This window comes from Octopus sinensis, linkage group LG3 (genome assembly GCF_006345805.1).
Source record: "Octopus sinensis linkage group LG3, ASM634580v1, whole genome shotgun sequence".
Taxonomy (NCBI): domain Eukaryota; kingdom Metazoa; phylum Mollusca; class Cephalopoda; order Octopoda; family Octopodidae; genus Octopus; species Octopus sinensis.
The window spans coordinates 126,014,864-126,035,048 of record NC_042999.1 but is presented as its reverse complement, the minus strand read 5'-3'; the positions used below and the strand labels follow the sequence as shown (position 1 = coordinate 126,035,048).

Sequence of the window (20,185 nt, the reverse complement as noted above, 5' to 3'; positions counted from 1 at the left end):
GCAGTGAGGTTGATACCAATCGTTAAAGTGATGTTGATGGTGGTAGTCGCATTTCCGGTTATGGTAGTGATGATGATGTTGATGATGGTAGTGATTGGTGTGATGATGTGGACAATGGTAATGGTGGTGGTGTTTGTGGCTATGGTATTGGTGGTAGTGTTTCTGTTTGTGTTGTTGACAAGATGGCGGTTGTATTTGCGGTGATGTTGCTGGTGACGTTTGTGGTGTCTTTGGTGGTGGTATAATGGTGGTGACGACGACGACGACAATAATGATGATGAGGAGGTGGACGATGACGATGATGGTAATAGTGACGATGGCGGCGACGGCGAAGACGGGGAAGAGGGCTGTTATGATGGTGGTGATGGTGGTGGTGGTGGTGGTGATAGAGACGATGTCATCAGTTTGCAATGTCGTCTACGCTGACAGAGTTCACGGGACCACGTCTGATAGGGTCTCCCTCTGACATGTGTCTTCATAGGGTGTTTTCTTGTTATCTTTGTTATTGTTATTTGTTTGCCGTTGTTATTATTTGCTACTCTTGTTATTGTTATTATTATTGTTATTGTTGCTGTTACTGATGTTGTTGCTTTGGTCGCAACACCTGCTTGTCGGCTCCTGACAACTAGTAATGAATGCTTTAATAACATTTCCCCACCCCACCTCTGTTTATTATTATTATTATTATTATTATTATTATTGCTGCTGTTGTTGTTGTTGTTATTATTATCATTACCTTTTGAATACAATATCGGAATTATTTGACCCTTTCCATCGACACTCTTTACCATCTTACTAAGGCCCTCCACCACCACCACCTCATACGCATACGGCCATTCAACCATCTTCCCTACAACCAAAACTACCACCACCACCACCACCACCACCACCATTACCACTACCTCCCCCACCACTACACTATCACCATAATAATCATCCTGCCTCTGTCCCCACACGCACTCGCACATAAACACATGCACACTCACACACACACACTGACCCTCACCACTATCAACTACCACCACAACCAACACCATTCCACGGCAAATAACATCTCCGCTGCCGCTGCTGCTGCCTCCGCCGCTGCTGTTGCCGCCGCCGCTGTTGCCGCCGCCGCTACTACCACCGCCGTCGCCATCGCCGCCGCTGCACCCCCCCCCCCATTGTCACACTCCTTACGTGTTCAGCTCTAATCCACTCCATTAAACAACACGGTATAAAGTTTCAATACCAATTTCATGTTACGTATTAATGATCACTGATGCACCATCATGTTTTAAGACGGATGTTTTCTTGTTTGCCTTTTGTTTGGCCTTGTTTCGGTTTTTATTATTATTATTATTGCTTTTGTCCATGTTGTAGTTGTTGTTGTTGTTGGTGGTGGTGGTGGTGGTGTGGTGGTGGTGGTGATACTGTTGTTAAACAGAAGGATGGTAGATTTAATCTGTCGCCCGTTTTAACACCACCACCCTAGTCTCCGGGTGTCTGTAACAGGGGCGACTCTGTTGCAAGCATTTGGGCCACATCGTATTTCTCTTCCTCCCAACTGCTATGAGGCATTGATTGAATGGGGCCATAACCACTGTTTTTTCTTTCTCTAAAGGAAAAACAAATAAAATAACAATGTTCACAGGCATCCACACTCACACATGCATACATGTGTGTGTGTGAGAGTGTGTATGCACTCAAATGCATACATGCATACATATTACATACATGCATACATATGTACATCGTACATACATATATGTACGTCATACATACATATATGTACATCACACATACATACATACAATCATACATACATGCATGGATTTCTACGTATATACATACATGCATACATATGTTCATCATAAATATATGCATACATATATTAGATTTTTATACCAATAATAATTAGTCCTCTCGGTTTCGTGAGTAAATGCCAAAGTGACAATCTGGTCAAGTTGGGTTATCAGAAAAAAAGTCAAACAGCTAACATACACGTCTCAAAATCAGTCTGTAAGTAGAAAAGTAAAAATATGCAAGACTTTTCTTAAGTGCAAAATGTGACGTGTTTTTTGTAATCTATATTCCAGCGATGGAGTTTTCTATCTTTGTTAAAACAAACAAAAAAGAGAGAGGGTATTTCGCTCTCATAGATTTTTCCTTTTGCCGAGGTTACCGTGGTTATATTTCGTAGGTTTTTCTTTCTACGGATAACTCTAGTCAGTGTTATATCCCGGCCACCCCTTTTTGGGAATTCAAATTGTTGGGGAAAAAAAGACGCCACCTTGTTATCTGTTTGTGTACACGCCCCAAAACGTCTCGTTTTTCGATCCCTTTTGATCGATTTCGAAAAGAAAAATTCTACATTTTATTGTTCTCTCTGCTAAGCCTATGTGGTTAAATAAAGAAATCTATCTTTGTTAGAAACAAGCCTCTTCCTTACAGAAAGTTCCCAAATAATTAAAAATAGGAGGAAACATACAAATATAAGGTACAGGTTTGGCTGTGTAGTGAGAAGTTTGTTTCCAAACCACATGGTTCCTGGTTCTGTCCCACTGCGTTGCACCTTGTGCAGATGTCTTTTGCTTTTGACCCCGGACTAGTCAATGCCTTTTGAGTGAAATTGATATACAGAAATTGTGTCTAAATATTTTTTACTTGTTTTTACATTAGACTGTGGCCATACTGGAGCACCGCCTTGAATTTTTAGACCCCAGGACTTTTCTTAATCCTGGTATTACTTCAGTTATCGGGCCATCGATGACCCGATAACTGAAGTGATGCCAGCGTTGTTTTCCGCCCCGACATCCGAAACTCGGAGTTTTATCATGGCTACCGAATAATTGTAACATATTATATTTACATATATATATATATATACACGTATGTATGTATGTATGTATGTATGTATGTATGTATGTATGTATGTATGTATGTATATCTTTTATCTTTTAGCTGTTTCAGTCATTAGACTGTGGCCAGGCTGGAGTACCTCCTTGAAGAATTTTTAGTCGAATGTACCGACCCAAGTACTTATTTTTTTAAAAGCTTGGTACTTATTCTATTGGTCACTTTTATTGAACCGATACGTTTACGGGGACGTAAACACACCAACACCGGTTGTCAAGCGGTGGGGGGACAAACACAAGCAGAAAGACACACACACACACATATATTTTTTTAAATACATATATACGACGGGCTTCTTTCAGTTTCCGTCTACCAAATCCATTCACAAGGACTTGGTTGGTCCGAGGTTATAGTTGAAGACATTTGTCCAAGGTGGACTCCGAACCATGTGGGTTCGCAAGCTGCTTACCACATAGACTCAGCTGCGCCTATTAACAGCCTTGCCTGCATATATATATATATATATATATATATATATATATATATATATATATATATGAATGTATGTATATGAATGTATGTATATGTGTGTGTGTAGCAAATGTAGCTTGCTAACCAACCACATGGTTCCGGTTTCAGTCCCACTGCGTGGCATCTTGGGCAAGTGTCTTCTGCTATAGCCCTGGGCCGACCAATGCCTTGTGAGTGGATTTGGTAGACGGAAACTGAAAGAAGCCAGTCGAATATATGTGTATATATATATATATGTGTGTATGTGTTTGTGTGTCTGTTTGTTCCCCTAGCATTGCTTGACAACCGATGCTGGTGTGTTTACATCCCTGTCACTTAGCGGTTCGGCAAAAAGAGACCGATAGAATAAGTACTGGGCTTACAAAGAATAAGTCCCGGGGTCGATTTGCTCGACTAAAAGGCGGTGCTCTAGCATGGCCGCAGTCAAATGACTGAAACAAGTAAAAGAGTAAAGAGTAAAGATATATATATATATATATATATATATATATATATATATACTAGCAGTATCGCCCGGCGTTGCTCGGTTTGTAAGGGAAATAACTATATAAGCATTTTTAGAGAGTTATAGCCAAAAAATAGCAAAGAAAATGCATTAAAAATGGAAAAAAAACTATGGTAATTTTTTTTTAAATCGTTGACTCATCGTAGACATTTTCTGTTTTGGTGTCTTCAAGCCATGAAGTCGTTGTTCTAAAAGAACGCTGGTCTCCTTGACAACGCTTTACGACGTTGATTTCCTTACACTCCCTTCCCCACAGCTTCACGAGGGAGGGAAGAAGGGGGAGAAGCAAACAGGTGCAGGTGTGACCATGGACGCCAACTCCGCCGCCTTTGACACACGAAAAATTATGCATTAAAATGGAATAAAAAATGATGTAAAATTATTTTTAAAATCGTAGACTCGTCGTAGACGCGCGCTAATACCCAGACAGGCTTGATATGAATTACGACTATAAGATACCAGAATTTGGTTAAACTGCACCGCAAAATGTGGGAGTAGTTAGGAATCTAAATCGAAGGGGACAGACTCACACAACTACAGTTTTATATATATAGACTAGCAGTATCGCCCGGCGTTGCTCGGGTTTGTAAGGGAAATAACTATATAAGCATTTTTAGAGAGTTACTTCCCTTATAGATGCCAATTCGGGCTTTCTTAGCCATTTCTGTTTTGGTGTCTTCAAGCCATGAAGTCGTTGTTCTAAAAGAACGCTGGTCTCCTTGACTCATCGTAGACGCGCGCTAATACCCAGACGGGCTCGATATGAATCACGACTATAAGATACCCGAATTTGGTTAAACTGCACCGCAAAATATGGGAGTAGTTAGGAATCTAAATCGAAGGGGACAGACACTCACACAACTACAGTTTTATATATATAGATATATATGGCAAGAATGCAAATATATTTGTTTCTCAGTTGGTCAGAGGAAGAATACTAGCAGCACTCTTGAGTTTAGCAGGCTTCCCATGCTGGTGATATTGATGTGGTTGATGTTCAGGTATACCCAGTCACGATATCAAGAACTCCCATGCGATCCGTTTTCAATACCAAACATTTCTTCTGAACAGTGTCATCCTTTTATTTTGCTTCTCACTTCCTCGTGCATTACACCAGCCTTCGTCTGAAGCATAAAGCATGTGGGTATATATATATAACACACAGATATACATGCGCGCGTGCACTCACATAGACGCTCACATACATCTATGTATACACACACATACATAAATGTATATGTATATATAATATATATACACACACACAAACACAGACACACATATGCGCACAAACACATCCGTATGTTCATATATATATATATATATATATATATATATATATATATATATATATATATATATATATATTATATATATATATATATATATATATATGGGAGGCGTGCGTGTATACGTTATTAAATATCTCCCTCCATTTTATTTCGTGTTATTTTCGTGTTTTCATCCTTATTATTATTATTATTATTATTACCCTCACACTTGTCTGTGTAACCCTCTGCTGTCCCTAGTGGAAAAGAGGGTGACGGAAGTGATGTTAAAATAGGATGTCTTCTCTCCACCTCCGTCTCCTCTTACTTTATCCTATTACTAATACCATCATCATCATCACTACCAATACCGCTATACCTGTATTTACCACTCTAGACAGACAAGCTAATTTAAAGCTAGTCAAAATTTGTCACCTGATACTGTTGTTCCGCCTAAGATATCATCCCAACACACACTCATACATACATACATACACACACACGCACAGACACACAGACACACGCATGCATGCACACGTATAAACACCCGCAAACACATAGACATACACACACGCACGCACCCGCGCGCACACAAACACATACAAACACAGGCTGTCCGCCCACTCCAAGTTACTTTACAATAGAACCACCGCTAACATCAACAATAACAACGTGACTGCCATTACGACCATCACAATTGCAAGCAAGAACCATAATACCACCTCCAATAACAACAGCAGCAAACATAACTCCACCATCAACACTACAACTACGTCAGCAACTACAGCACCACCACCGCCCATTCCATAACCACCCTACTATTAACAATCACAACGCTACCACTACTACTACCAATATTATAATCACCACTCACACCAACAACGCCGTCGACACCATCACCATCATGAGCAACGACACCAACAACACACCAAACCAACCAGGGTGGCCGCTATATGGTCACACGACCCTGCTATAAACAGCAGCTAATTCTTCTTCAAATCACTCTCTACAGTCTTAAGGTATGAGTGCATTGGAGAATGCGGTTTTGTATACACTTATACATTATCTATAAAAGACTGAGAGGTCATAGCTGGAATATCTTTGATCATAGCTCAGAGCTTGCTTTAGGCAAAATAACATTAAAACATGTAGGATCTCCAGGATCTCCTACGTAGTCGTAGTTGTTCCACGTTGACCTGTGAAATTAAAAAGAGCTGTCAAATCTCACAACTTCCTTAAAGACACCCTATGGTCTAAGAAAAGAAAGACCTTGGGTAATATAATCTTAGATGTACAAAAAGATGTATGTAACGGTCACAACTGGAACACTTTTGGCCACAAGTGTGCTGGATCAGCGCTGACCGAGGGTTAAACAACAGCATTTTTTCTAAATCATCATCAGTGTGGTAGACACGAAGTAACATTGACATTTTCACATTTATTACCTCTGCCTCAGTAAAGGCGAAGGTATTGTTTTCAGTCGTGTTTGTTTGTTTGTCCGTGAACATGATATCTCAAGAATCGCTGGATGGATTAGGATGAAACTTTCAGGGATGTTTGGGATCAATCCGGTACCGGAAAAGGGTTCTGGATTATTTTTCTTGTTCTTTTACTTAATTTTTGAGAGCAGTCGGGTTCATTTTTAGTATTTTCGTTTGTGAGAGCAGTCGAGTTTATTTCAGATATTCTTATTTTTAAAAATCATCTCTAGTTAATCGTTGAGAGGATGTTGGTGTTGCCTTCGCGGAGGTTTTCGTTCTCTGATTGCTCTTGTTTACAATAATTTCATTATTCTTGCTACATCTCATCTTGAAGTAGAAAAGTGGGTCGCTGTGCATTTCTTGAGATCCATTGAATTAAAACCATGAAATACTTTTGGATTCAAATTTTGGCAATGTGGGGAGGAGGGGTAGGTCGATTACATCGACCCCAGTGCTCAACTGGTACTTATTTTATCAACCCCGAAAGGATGAAAGGCAAAGTCGACCTTGGAGGAATTTGAACTCAGAATGTAAAGGCGGACGAAATGCTGCTAAGAAAACAAAATAATATCGGCTTCAAATTTTGAGATAGGGCCAGTCATTTTGGGGGAGGGTGTAAGTCGATTACATCGACCCCCGAAAGGATGAAAGACGAAGTAGGTTGTTAAGGCGGCTAGCTGGCATAATCTTTAGCACGCCGTGCATAATGCTTAGCGACATTCCGACCGTCAAGGTGTCATGCAGTGGGACCGAACCCGGAATCATGTGGTTGGGAAGCAAACTTCTTACCACACAACCATGATACACACACACACACACACACACACATACACACACATATTTTACGCGCAGGCATTCACAAACACAGACGTAGAGAAAATTGCAGATGGTGTAAGAGATGGGGAGATGTGTACATGTAAAAATGATACCGCACCAGTAGTTTCGTGAAACAAAAGTTGTAAATACCAGATTTTGAACGTCGTGTCATCAGACAAAGAGAGAGGGTAAGAGAAATTGCCAGCTGTGACTTGCTAATTCGTGTCCCATCAGTTGATGGCCAAGACAGCTCGAGAGAAGAGCTATGCAGCAAGAATTAGTAACGCTTGTCTAAATTTTGATGAAGGAAATTGTTTAGAGGAATGGGGATAGGGTCATACAATCGTACATACATTCATCTATCTTTAGCGCTCTCCACTGTGTATATGTATATATGAGTGACGATGTTTGTATGTGTGATTGTATGTTTGTGTGTATAGATGTATGTATATGTATATATAATGTATATACAGGTATAACTATATATATGTAAAAACATACATATATACACATATATACACATACGATATATATATATATATATGTACTTCTGTATTTATTCATACGTTATATATATGTACCTACATCAACAAACACGTACACACATGCATGTACGTACATATATATATTATATATATATATATATATATATATATATATATATATATATATATATTATATATATATATATATATATATATATATATATATATGTATATATATATGAACACACACACACAAGTCTGCGTATGTATCAGAGAGAAAGAGAGAGGGAGTGAGAGAGAATGTGTTTGATCTAGTTCGTGGTCAGATTTTTGTGCATGCGATCATAAGGCTGTCGGTTCGATTCTTGTTTTTATGTGTGTGTGTGTGTATATATATATATGCGTGTGTGTGTATATATATATACGTGTGTGTGTGTTTGTGTGTGTGTGGACTTTTACTGTGGATCCTGCGGAGGGCTAATTAGGCCTGTGGCCCAAAACTAAGGAGTGCGATAATGAAGCATTTATTGGTACCCTACCAATGTGGTATTACTTTCAATTAAGTTTAAATGAAAAAGTTAACAAATTTTGGGAGTTCTTTTGAAATTTGAATTTTCAACTATTAGCATATAACAAATCCTAATCCAGACCTGGTCCCAATGCTGGATGTTCCAGAACCAAATGAAGTGCAGATTTTCAATCCCAGGATCATCCTGGTTCTAAAAAAGGTATATTATGTCTATGTAGAGCAAGTGTAGACTGAGATACAAGGGTCCCGGACGAACGGCGAGAGGATTCGCGTTTATTATTATTATTATTATTATTGTTGTTGTTGTTGTTGTTGTTGTTGTTGTTGTTGTGTGGGTGTGTATGTGTTTGTGAATACATCCCTATATATATATATATATATAGCATAACTACATGCATGTATGTATGTCTATATAATATATGTATATATTATTATTATGTATATATATATATATGCATGTCGGAAGGTAGCCATAATAAGAGTACAGAGAGATCCTTACGGTTACCAAATTTGTATAATTCCTATAATAGAAATGGTTCATAATCATTATGTGTGAACTGTAATCAATTGCTATCTCAAAGTTCTGACTTTAAATCTGCAGCGACATCAAATTTATTTTTCTTGTGGTAGTAAAAATAAGTACTACTAGCATGTAGTAGAGGTTGAAAGTGGCAGAGTCATGAAAGATATCGGCTAAAATGCTTTGTTCCACTTATTCTGGCTCTCTGAGTTTAAATCCCACTGCGGTCGACGTTATCTTTCATTTTTTTTTTTCCAGGATCGAAAGATAAAGTGCCAGTCAGATACTGGGACTATTATCATCTCTTGACTCTTTGTAACAAAACTGATTTTGTTTCCCGAGAAAGACTTCATAGTTATTGTCGATATTTAGTAATTTCCCAATTCTAACACTCTTACCACAGCTCGAAGCTGGTAAGAAATAAAATTGTGAAGTTATCAAGTTTCTGTTTCATTTGCATTTGTCTGCTATTGTTGATATCAGACTAATTATCTCGGTTGACATTTAAGCGTTTAAAGTGTTTTTCGTAAAGAGCTGTATAGACTATTACTTTAATATTACTTTTTAAACTAAGAAAATCAGCCAAATTTATACTCTGTTTCTTTTTCTCCTACTTTTTTAATTAATATTATAAATCTTGTAAATTATTCTTTTATGCTTATTAAACTACAATTCATATCATTATTATTATGACGGCGGCGAGCTGGTAAACTCGTTAGCACGCCGTGGTCCATTTTACCTTTCATCCTTTCGGGTGGATAAAATAAGTACCAGTTGAACGCAAAGGTCGATGTAATCGATTTATCCCCTCCCTCGAAACCCCTGACCTTGAGCCAAAATTTGAAGCTAATATTAGTTCATGGTTTAAATTGGAGAGCTGGCAGAATTATTAGCACGCCGGACAAAATACTTACAAGCATTTCGTCCATCTTTATATTCTGAGTGCAAATTCCGTCAGCTTCTGAATTATCCCCCGCAGGAGAAATACTAAGCCTATTTTCCTCAGACCATATGCTATCGTCATAGAGGGAAAAAGACATAATGGATGATGTAAAATTATATGTACAGAAAATTAAGGAAATGGTCACCGCTACCAGACTTTTGATGATAGGTTTGCTTGTTCAGCAACAATCTGGAGTTGGGCAACAATACTAATTGCTGTGATCTCAGGTAATCCAATCTCTACCAAACGGCTGCCCATCTATTGTAACGTATTTTTCATTATTTCCCCTTTTTCGTGTAAAAAATGTTGTATTCCATACAGGTTTTTTCATATTTGATTTTGTTTTGTAATTTATCTTTTGCTCTGTAGCAAAATAAATAATTATCATCATTATTTACTTGTTATTGCTGTTGTTTAGACTAGAGCAAACGTGATCAAACAGACCTAAAATCAAAGCTATTCTACCACTAAATACTGTAGCAGCACTTCTTATATATAATAGATTACATTGTTCAGTGTGTCCTTCTTGACTCTTTGTTGATGTTGTTGTTATTGTAGTAATTACTAACAGTATCATTTTCAGATGATCTCTCAGATTTGTAGTCTAATTTAGTAACTTTTAATTATAAGTTATGTAAGTTACACTAATCTTTGCTGTGCCAAGAACATGTACGTTAAACGTCGATTATTGAAGAAGTAACTTAAAAATCAACAACATTACGAAATATAGCAGATATATTAAAGGTGCTGAGAAGTTGCACGATGTTGAAATTCAGTATTTTAAAGTTTTTAGATTTTTGTTAGGATCGAGTAACTTGATATACAACATGCCACCTGATTTAACACCATCACTTGGCTCGTGGAGTTTACTATGTTGCTAATATTCTGGCCAAATATCACTATCTCTTCTCTACCCATATTTTTTATGAGCGAGTATCCATAGTGGACATCACCTGTGTCAGTCTTACGAATTCGGGATCACTTGAGAATGTAATTTCTGCGTCTTTGATTAAATTGTAAAATAAAGTATGAGGGTCGGCTGAAATGTTCACAGGCTGGAGTGCAACCAAATGAAGTTTATTTTCCAATATAGACTCCCTTTGCAGTTCACACTTTTTCCATCGGTATTGCAGTGCTTGAACCCCATCGATGATGAAGCTTTCAACCTGTTGGTCAGAAAAAGTCATCAACAGCAGATATGATGTCATCGTCACTGTGATACTGGTTACCAGCCAAGTGTTTTTTCCATGTTGGAGAACAGATGATAGTACAGCCTATAAGGATGCTATGTACGCGCTGTTCATGGTCAGTTGTAATTTCTGGAGAGATTGGGAACCCAGGCAAAATTAGCATATTTCTTGATGAATCTAATATATTGTTTGTATATAAATGTTGTTTATTTATGCAAATGAGGTGCATGTGAATGCTGTAACTATGCTCATGCATATTTCTACTTTCTATGCATGTGGTGGATATTGTAGACGTCAATTCTTTAGCGCCCTTGCCTCCCTTAGAAATCAATACCCATTCATTAAAACACACGATGTAAAAGTAGAATTCCGACATTAGTAGGGGTTGCAGGTTAACAAACATTTAAATAAGTCACCCACATAAACAAAGAGAGTATTAAATGCGCATTACATTCGGTTTGCAATCCTGCTTGCTCTATCAGCGACGGATCATACTGCATCGAGATGTTCTGAGATACGAACGTCTCATGACATGAATGTTTCATGAATATGACAAAGAAAAATTGCCATCTAGCAGCCACTTCAACGGTAAATACTTCCAGTAAGATAAACTCAACTGCTGGAGGTTGTATAGCTTGAACACTGACTCAAGGTACCGTGCTCTTCAGTATACAATACGCACTATTGTGTTTATTCACAGAGCTACAAAAATTGGCGTACTTTGAGAGTATAGGAATAAGAGTGATTGTTAGCTACTAATAAAAATCAAAAAAATAAATTATTCAAAAAATTCTCTTTTAAAAATACTAATTCATCTGTTTATTCATTGTGATATAAGAATCTATTCATATGTAAATCTGCTGTACTTCATATTGAGCGAGGTCAACTGGGAGTCCCTTATTAATGTATACGTTGGAGATTATACCGGTCAGGTGGTAGTGATCGCATCGTTATGATATCCAAGTTAAAATTTATCTTGGTGTCGATTTTTGCCACATTAAACAATAATGTGATTGAAGTATTTCTAAAAGATTCAAACGATGTTATACACAGGGGCATACAACACCCCCCACATATGTCTGCTCGAGATCATAAACATGCAGGTATTAACACATGAACGCACACCTCCTACTCTACAGATAGATAGATAGACAGACAGACAAACAGCCAGACAGACAGACAAAGATAAATATATATATTATATATGATACATCTGCATATCTTTTATTTACCTTCACAATAATGTAGAAGGGAAGTACACTTTGCGATTTATTAACCTGCATTTGGTAAAGTGATCTCCTTTGTACGCAGCCGTCCATGTAACTGCTTATGTTTACAACAAAATAAAATAGACAGGAAGTTGTTAGAGGAACTATATGAGCGTTAACGGTTTCAATTTCCATCCAGCTCAGTTATTATATATATATTTCCTTCTCTTTATGTTTACGCATGTTCTTTGAGAATTTATGTATTTAACACACTCACTCATCAATACGCTATTACATATGTACATGCTTATTTACATACATGCATTAATACTTATATGCATATATGTATGCCTGTGCGCGTCTGTATGTAAACACACACACAAACACACATATATATGTATGTATGTATGTATGTATGTATGTATGTATGTATGTATGTATGTATGTATGTATGTATGTATGCATGTATGTATGTATGTATATATGCGCACATATTCATACATATCAGCATATCTATCGCCCTACTTGCATAAATGCATATGAAAGCGTGTGTTGTGTGTGCTTGGTGGAGCAAACAGGAGATATAAAACTTAATGTATATAAGTATATGTTCGTGTGATATGTGGTCTGTGTGTTATATGAATCAATAAAGAAACGAAAGAAGGTAGCATTCAACAGATTTGGTTGAAGTTATCTGCATTTTATAACTGTTTGACTCTACTCTTTACTTAAAGTTTCGTTGAATGCATCAGCAGGTGTGTGTGTGTGTGTGTGTGTATTAGAACATTGAAAGGAAAGTTATTCCTAGACATTCCAGGTCTTTTAAAATAGGTACGTTAATAACGTATTCATTGAGATAGGGAAGAACAGGCAGATAAACTTAAAGTAGATTTCCATTTTTCCATTTGCAATCCAGTATAGAGCCAAGGTGAATTAAGACCTCAGCACCCACTTCTCCAATGTTAGATATACGTCAGTGTGTAGTACGGTGGAGGCGCAATGGCCCAGTGGTTACGGCAGCGGACTCGCGGTCGGAGGATCGCGGTTTCGATTCTCAGACTGGGTGTTGTGTGTGTTTATTGAGCGAAAACACCTGAAAGCTCCACGAGGCTCCGGCAGGGGGTGATGGTGACTCCTGTTGTACTCTTTCGCCCCAACTTTCGCTCACTCTTTCTTCCTGTTTCTTGAGTAACGCTGCGATGGACTGGCGTCCCGTCCAGCTGGAGGGAACACATACACCATAGAAACCGGGAAACCGGGCCCATGAGCCTGGCTAGGCTTGAAAAGGGCGCATAAATAAAAAAAATAATGTGTGTTGTACGACACCTCACAGTAACATTCTTATCCAGTTTCCTCTCCCTCTTTCTTATGATGTTATATTAGATATAAAAAAATAGCTCGCATCACAGTAAGGTATACACGAAAGATATCACCAAGATATCACCTTCTCATGCACGGGACTATTGAAAGATTTAACTATCGTTTGTAGTTAGATCCCTTCTGAGATAAGCTTTGAAATTTTCATCCACGACGGAAATCTTAAGTTGAAGCAAACATATGTTAATAATGTATAATCAAATATGCCAGAAGACCAAGATATAGTACAAGAAAATATTGAATCCCACAAATACAACCTGTACAAAAACTGCACACATATATCGAAATGTATTCTAGTTGTAGAATATTTACATACATGCATTAATACTTATGTATTTGTGTGCATGTATATATATATGTATATATATATATATATATATATATATATATATATATAATATATATATATATATATATATATATATATATAAATATATAAATAAGGATAATATCGATATTTAAATATCGATATTATCAAGTGGCCAGCATGGGAAAAATACCATACAAAGGTAATCATTTTTTTACAATAAAAATAAGGGTGTCTGAGAGACACCACCATGCCGAAATAGCAGTCAAAACCCTGACTCTAGAACCACGTTAAATGTTCATATCGCACCATGAGATAAGATATTATTCAGTAATATTTTTTGCTAGTCTATTTTGTCCCTCTGTCTTATCTCATGGTGCGATTTGAACATTTAACGTGGTTCTTAGAATCAGGGTTTTGACTGCTATTTCGGCATGGTGGTGTCTCTCAGACACCCTTATTTTCAGTTATATTTATATATATATATATGAGGGCGTGCTGAAAAGTTCCTGGCTTGGGGTAAAAGAAAATACAGGAGGATCAATTAATTATGATTTTATTCAGTATATTCCCCTTTCATATTCACACACTTATTGCAGCGGTCCTTCAGTTGTTCTAAAAAAACTCGGAAGGTTGGGCCTCCAACCAGTCCTTTCGCAATACTCTTAAAGCTAGGAACTTTTAAGTACTCTTCGTATAGATAAACACACACACACACACCACACACACACACATAGATATATATACACACATACATATATACACGCACACGCACACTCATACATACATACATGCATACATACAAACATACCTACTTACATACATACATACATACATACATACATACATACATACATACATACAAACATACATTCATACGCGCGCATGCACACACGCACACACGCATACACACACATATGTCATTAAAATCCCGTACAGCAAAACACAGTATTCATCACATTTTATGACACAAACTGTTAGTACATATTACAAAATCACCAAAGAGGAAAATCTTTCTCGAAACCAAAGAAAAACAAAATCTATTTCACACAAGCAATGTATTATATAAATTGCAATGTAAACATACAAATTGTATTCTTCATGACTTTATGGGGTGTACAACTAACTTGTTTACGACATTTTCAACTTTATAACAGAGCTTTTAAACTTCAAACTGTTACATCAGACAGAAATTTGGTACTTTCTCGTCGGTTGATCATGCATTTACAATTGTAAATACTAAGTAACTGCAACACATAATACTGTGCACGAAAGATAACTTGATAAAAAAATAAGACCACCAAGGTATTTCACTCCAGACGAGAAGTACATTTTTGTAATATATCTGCTTAACATAATTGAGAGATATAACAGACTCGTTATCATTTTATTTTCATGTCTCAGTATTGTTTCCAATTAATGGCATTAGTAGCGGCAACACTTCAGCAGAAGATGAACTGCTAAGTTCAGTCTTTTAATGACATGAAATGGCGTTCCAAACAAAATATCCGGTTTCAGTCTATGTATTTCTTCTGGGTTCTCGGAGTACAAGTTTTGTCTACTATATATATATATATATATATATATATATTATATATATATATATATATATATATATATATATATATATATATATATATACTTTATTTAAAAGCAGCAGAAATATATCAAAAGCTGTTCCTCAGAGTTTCACGTTCCGGTTCGTCGGACAGTTTTGTTAAAATATAGCAAAAGTGTCCGACGAACGGGAATGTGAAACTCTGAGTAACAGCTTTTGTTATATTTCTGCTGCTTTTAAATAAAGCATATTACTCTACCTCTGGTATTTGAGTAGTCTTTTTCCGCCTTGTTTCACATTTATGTGCTTACTCCGGTATATATATATATATATATATATATATATATATATAAATTTATTTTAAACAACTTATTTTAAATCAATTAAATTCATAATCACACAGATAAATTGCTGAAAAATGGCCGCAAAACACTTTCCTATATTTGTTCTATCACGCTATACAGTATGCACTGCTTCAGTGCTAAGCCTACGTTCAGCAAAGAATTTCCAACAACCTCTTAAATATTTTGCATAAAAATGAACTTTTCTACTCCACCTGTTTGAATGACTCTCTGGAAAGTATGCTTGTAGAAAAACCGTTAAGAAAAGGTTAACATGCTGCATTAATTCTTCACGCTTTCCATTTTAAAGTTAAGGAAATTATTGTAAGTTACTAAGCCGAATGTAACTGGATTAAATCATTCCAACATTTTAATGTACATTTACATGTATGGTGTGTTCATAACTAAATAAATGCGAGTATATTTTAATACTAATATAACATAGACATATATCATTGCTTAATATACCTAAAGTGGAAGCGCGTAGTTTAGTGGTTAGGGTGTCAGCACCATGATCGTAAGATTGTGGTTTCGATTCCTGGACCGGGCGACGTGTTGTGTTCGTGAGAAAAACACTTCATTTCACGTGGCTCCAGTCCACTCAGCTAGCAAAAATGAGTAACGCTGCGATGGACTGGCGTCCCGTCCAGCTGAGGAACACATACGCCATAGAAACCGGGAAACCGGGCTCATGAGCCTAGCTAGGCTTTAAAAAAGGGCGCATTTATTATTATTAATATACCTAAAGATGAAAAAAATAAAACGTACAATTGCTGGAAATACGAAAATACGATGGCACTTTAAAGCATGTACAATCTGGGATAAAAATAAAATCTTTAGATTACTGTCCTGTCTCTTAACTACCAAAGTTCAACTTCCGCCTTAGTCAAATTTACTTTCCATCCTTTCGAGGATGAAAGTTAAGTAGGGGATGAAACTCAACTAGACTCGATACACTCGGTGGTCTCTACATCCAAATATCTGGCCCTGTACCGTTGAAGCATTAAGAACGGTTGATTGATAAAATCATTAGAGCGGCAGACAAAAATACTTTACGTGCTCTAAGTTCAGATCCTGCGATGTTAGCTTTGTTTTTCGTCCTTTAGAGATGGATAAGATAATGTACCAGTCAAATACGGGTTCAGTGATATTTATAAAACCCGTCCCCTCAAAATTACTGACCTAGTACCTAGATCAGGCACCATTATTATTGTTACAATTGTTGTTGTTGTTATTATTATTATTTTGGTTCGGCTCGGGTTCGGTCATATTCCTAGGAGTTATATGGATAGCGGGTTACTACCTGTAACCTTAGGTATCCACAAGCAGTCTTTCAAGTGCTTAGAATCCTCTATTATTATTATTATTATTATTACTACTACTACTACTACTACTACTACTACTGAGAAGGCAGAATCGTTAACACGCCGGACAAAACGCTTGGTAGTATTTCGTCCGTCTTTACGTCCTGAGTTCAAATTCTACCATGGTTTATTTTGTCTTTCATCCTTTCGGGGTCGATAAAATGAGTACCAGTTGAGCATTGGGATCGCTGTAATCGGCTAACCATCTCCTCTGAAACTGCTGGTTTTGGGTCAAAATTCGAAACCATTATTATTATCATTATTATTATTATCATTATTATTATCATTATTATTATCATTATTATTATCATTATTATTATCATTATTATTATCATTATTATTATCATTATTATTATCATTATTATTATTATTATTATTATTATTATTATTATTATTACTATTACTATCATTACTATTTATCAGTATTTCTTTTCGTCGTTTCAGCCAACAAAGAAGCCGCCTTCAGCTTTGCTATAGTATCTGCAGGGATAGCTTACGCCATTACACAAGCCTGTAGCCGAGGTAACTTAAACCGGTGTGGATGTGACAAATCAAAGCTTCCAAACTATTCCCATCACGGTTGGAAATGGGGTGGATGCAGTGCAGATGTCAAATACGGTCTGTCATTTTCTAGAAATTTCGTAGATATCAGGGAATTTACAGAAAACGCCAGAGCACTAATGAATGTACACAATAATCGAGCAGGTAGGAAGGTAAGTGTTTAGATTCACTTGATCACTAAAAACAGATTTTTCTCCATTGCTTATAATGATCATTTCATTGCGTTGTGATAATTTGATTCGTTCATAGATTTATACGGCTATGATTTTTTTTTCTATCATTTTTGTAACATTAAAAAAAATTTTTTGACTGATTTCATTGTGGGGCGCGGATGATCCCTTCCCTATCAATTGTTAGACTATTCATTCAGTTTCTGAGTGGATTCTTGTTTTTCTTGAGTAGAATATAGCTTTTGGGTAATCTCTGAATGTATTGTTGCATCACCATTCGTCTAAAGTAGATTCATACCTGTTCGTCTACAGTAGATTCATTTTAACTAGACACAAAAGCTCTATATTTTTTTATAAAGAAGATAAAATGAAATATAACAAAGATCACTTTGTTTAGCCATGCTTGACAAGTGAAATGGCTTAAAATACAGTTTTGTACCCGGGTTATATTCAAAACGTGCCTTGAGCTTATACTTTAGACTACCGGATGCAGCATTTATATTTAATGATTATTCATTTTATCATAAAATAAAATGTTTTAGGTTTTGTTTAAAGAAAGTTTATAGGTTAATTGTTATATCTATTCACAATATTTCCCATATATTTACAATTCAAAACGGCCGCCCTTTGCAATCACCATATCCCTGAATCTTCGTTCAGCTGTTTTATCACCTCATAATTCTTTATACCGGCCATTTTCATTACTACAATTTTTTCATGTTTGTGTTTCAGCCGCCATATTCAATTAAGGGTAAACAATAAAACAAAAGAATGCTAGAATGTGTTATGCAACATTTGCTGCAATTTTTGCGAATAAGAATGTTTCAATTCATGCTTGAATCAATGGGTAGATTTTTACACTCAAATAATGGGTAGATGTACGAAGGAATACTGAAAAGTTCCTGGCTTTGGGTAAAAGAAAAGGAGGATTAGTTAATTTTGATTTTATGTAACATATTCCCCTCTAAAATTCATACACTAATTGCAGCAGTCCTTCAGTTTTTCTTAGTCCTATAACGTTGGGCCTCAAACCAGGACTTTTGTGATATCCTTAATGCTAGGAACTTTTCAGCACTCCCTTGTATGTGCCGCAGCCGGTATAATACTGGAAGAACTAGACATAAAATATTAACAAAATACACCTGTAGTAATCGTAATGCACGCTAACACTATAACATGATTTACATCATTAGCTATGAACATTATTTAGAATTTTAGAAATATTTCAAGCCCGTCCTGCTCGATAAATGCGCCCAGAACATAAGATCAGGGACCAAAACCGGACGAAATGTAGCTAAGATACAAATGTTGTAAATATTTATTGTGAAATATATATTTACAGTTCACAGTTTAAAAAATTATAATTTCATTTGAAATAAGTCATTGCAGACACAACGTCCATTAAAATAAATATGAAAAATTTGGCAAGTGCTTATCACCTTGGAAACTGAGTTATGTCTCTTCTTCAAAATATTACAAACAAACACACATACACACATACACACACACACATACACACATACACACACTCACACACACACATACATACATATCTAGCTTTGGCAATTCAAACAGGATAAATAAAAGCAAAATATGAATACAGCTTTTATTTTTATTGTTTATGACTTCTACCGATCAAAAGTGAATGTGTGTGTGTGTGTGTGTGTGCGAGAGAGAGAGACAGACAGACAGACAGACAGACAGACAGAGAATTTGTGTGTGTGTGTGTGTGTGTGTGTGTGTGTGTGTGTGTGTTGTGTGTGTGTGTGTGTGTGTGTGTGTGTGTGTGCTTAAGAGTGGGAGAGTAAAAAGGAGACAAAGGATTAATAAAACATAGAGAATATAAGACTTTATAAAACGCGGTCTATAAAATGGCATATTCAGCAATTTTAGCATAACGTTACAAGCTTGAACTGACTGCAATCCACGTCTTGAATATTATGAAATAAAGTATTTTTCTTGTGAGACTGTGTGTAAATACATAATATATTATGACTTGCAACCTGTCATAAGTTTGTTGCAACAATATCTATTGTGGGTATTATTGTATTTTCTATGATATTGTATGTGTGGTGTGACATAATGTATTACATATTATATATATTGTGACATCTTTTCACCCTTCTTCTAATGTAGTCCTTTATACTCTAATGGCAAAAATATTCCTTCTTAGACACTTGCCCTTTTCGATGG

The 20,185-nt window shown here is 36.4% G+C and overlaps 1 protein-coding gene across 1 annotated transcript in view; it reads left to right on the top strand.

The window, feature by feature from the left end:
- Positions 1–17,986, top strand: part of LOC115209527 (protein Wnt-7b-like) — a 134,738-nt gene extending 116,752 nt beyond the window's left edge. Inside the window, exon 3 of the mRNA XM_029777957.2 lies at positions 17,706–17,986. Within this exon, the coding sequence (XP_029633817.2) occupies positions 17,706–17,986 (281 nt within the window). The remainder of the gene's footprint in view (positions 1–17,705) is intronic.
- Positions 17,987–20,185: the final 2,199 nt, after the last annotated feature.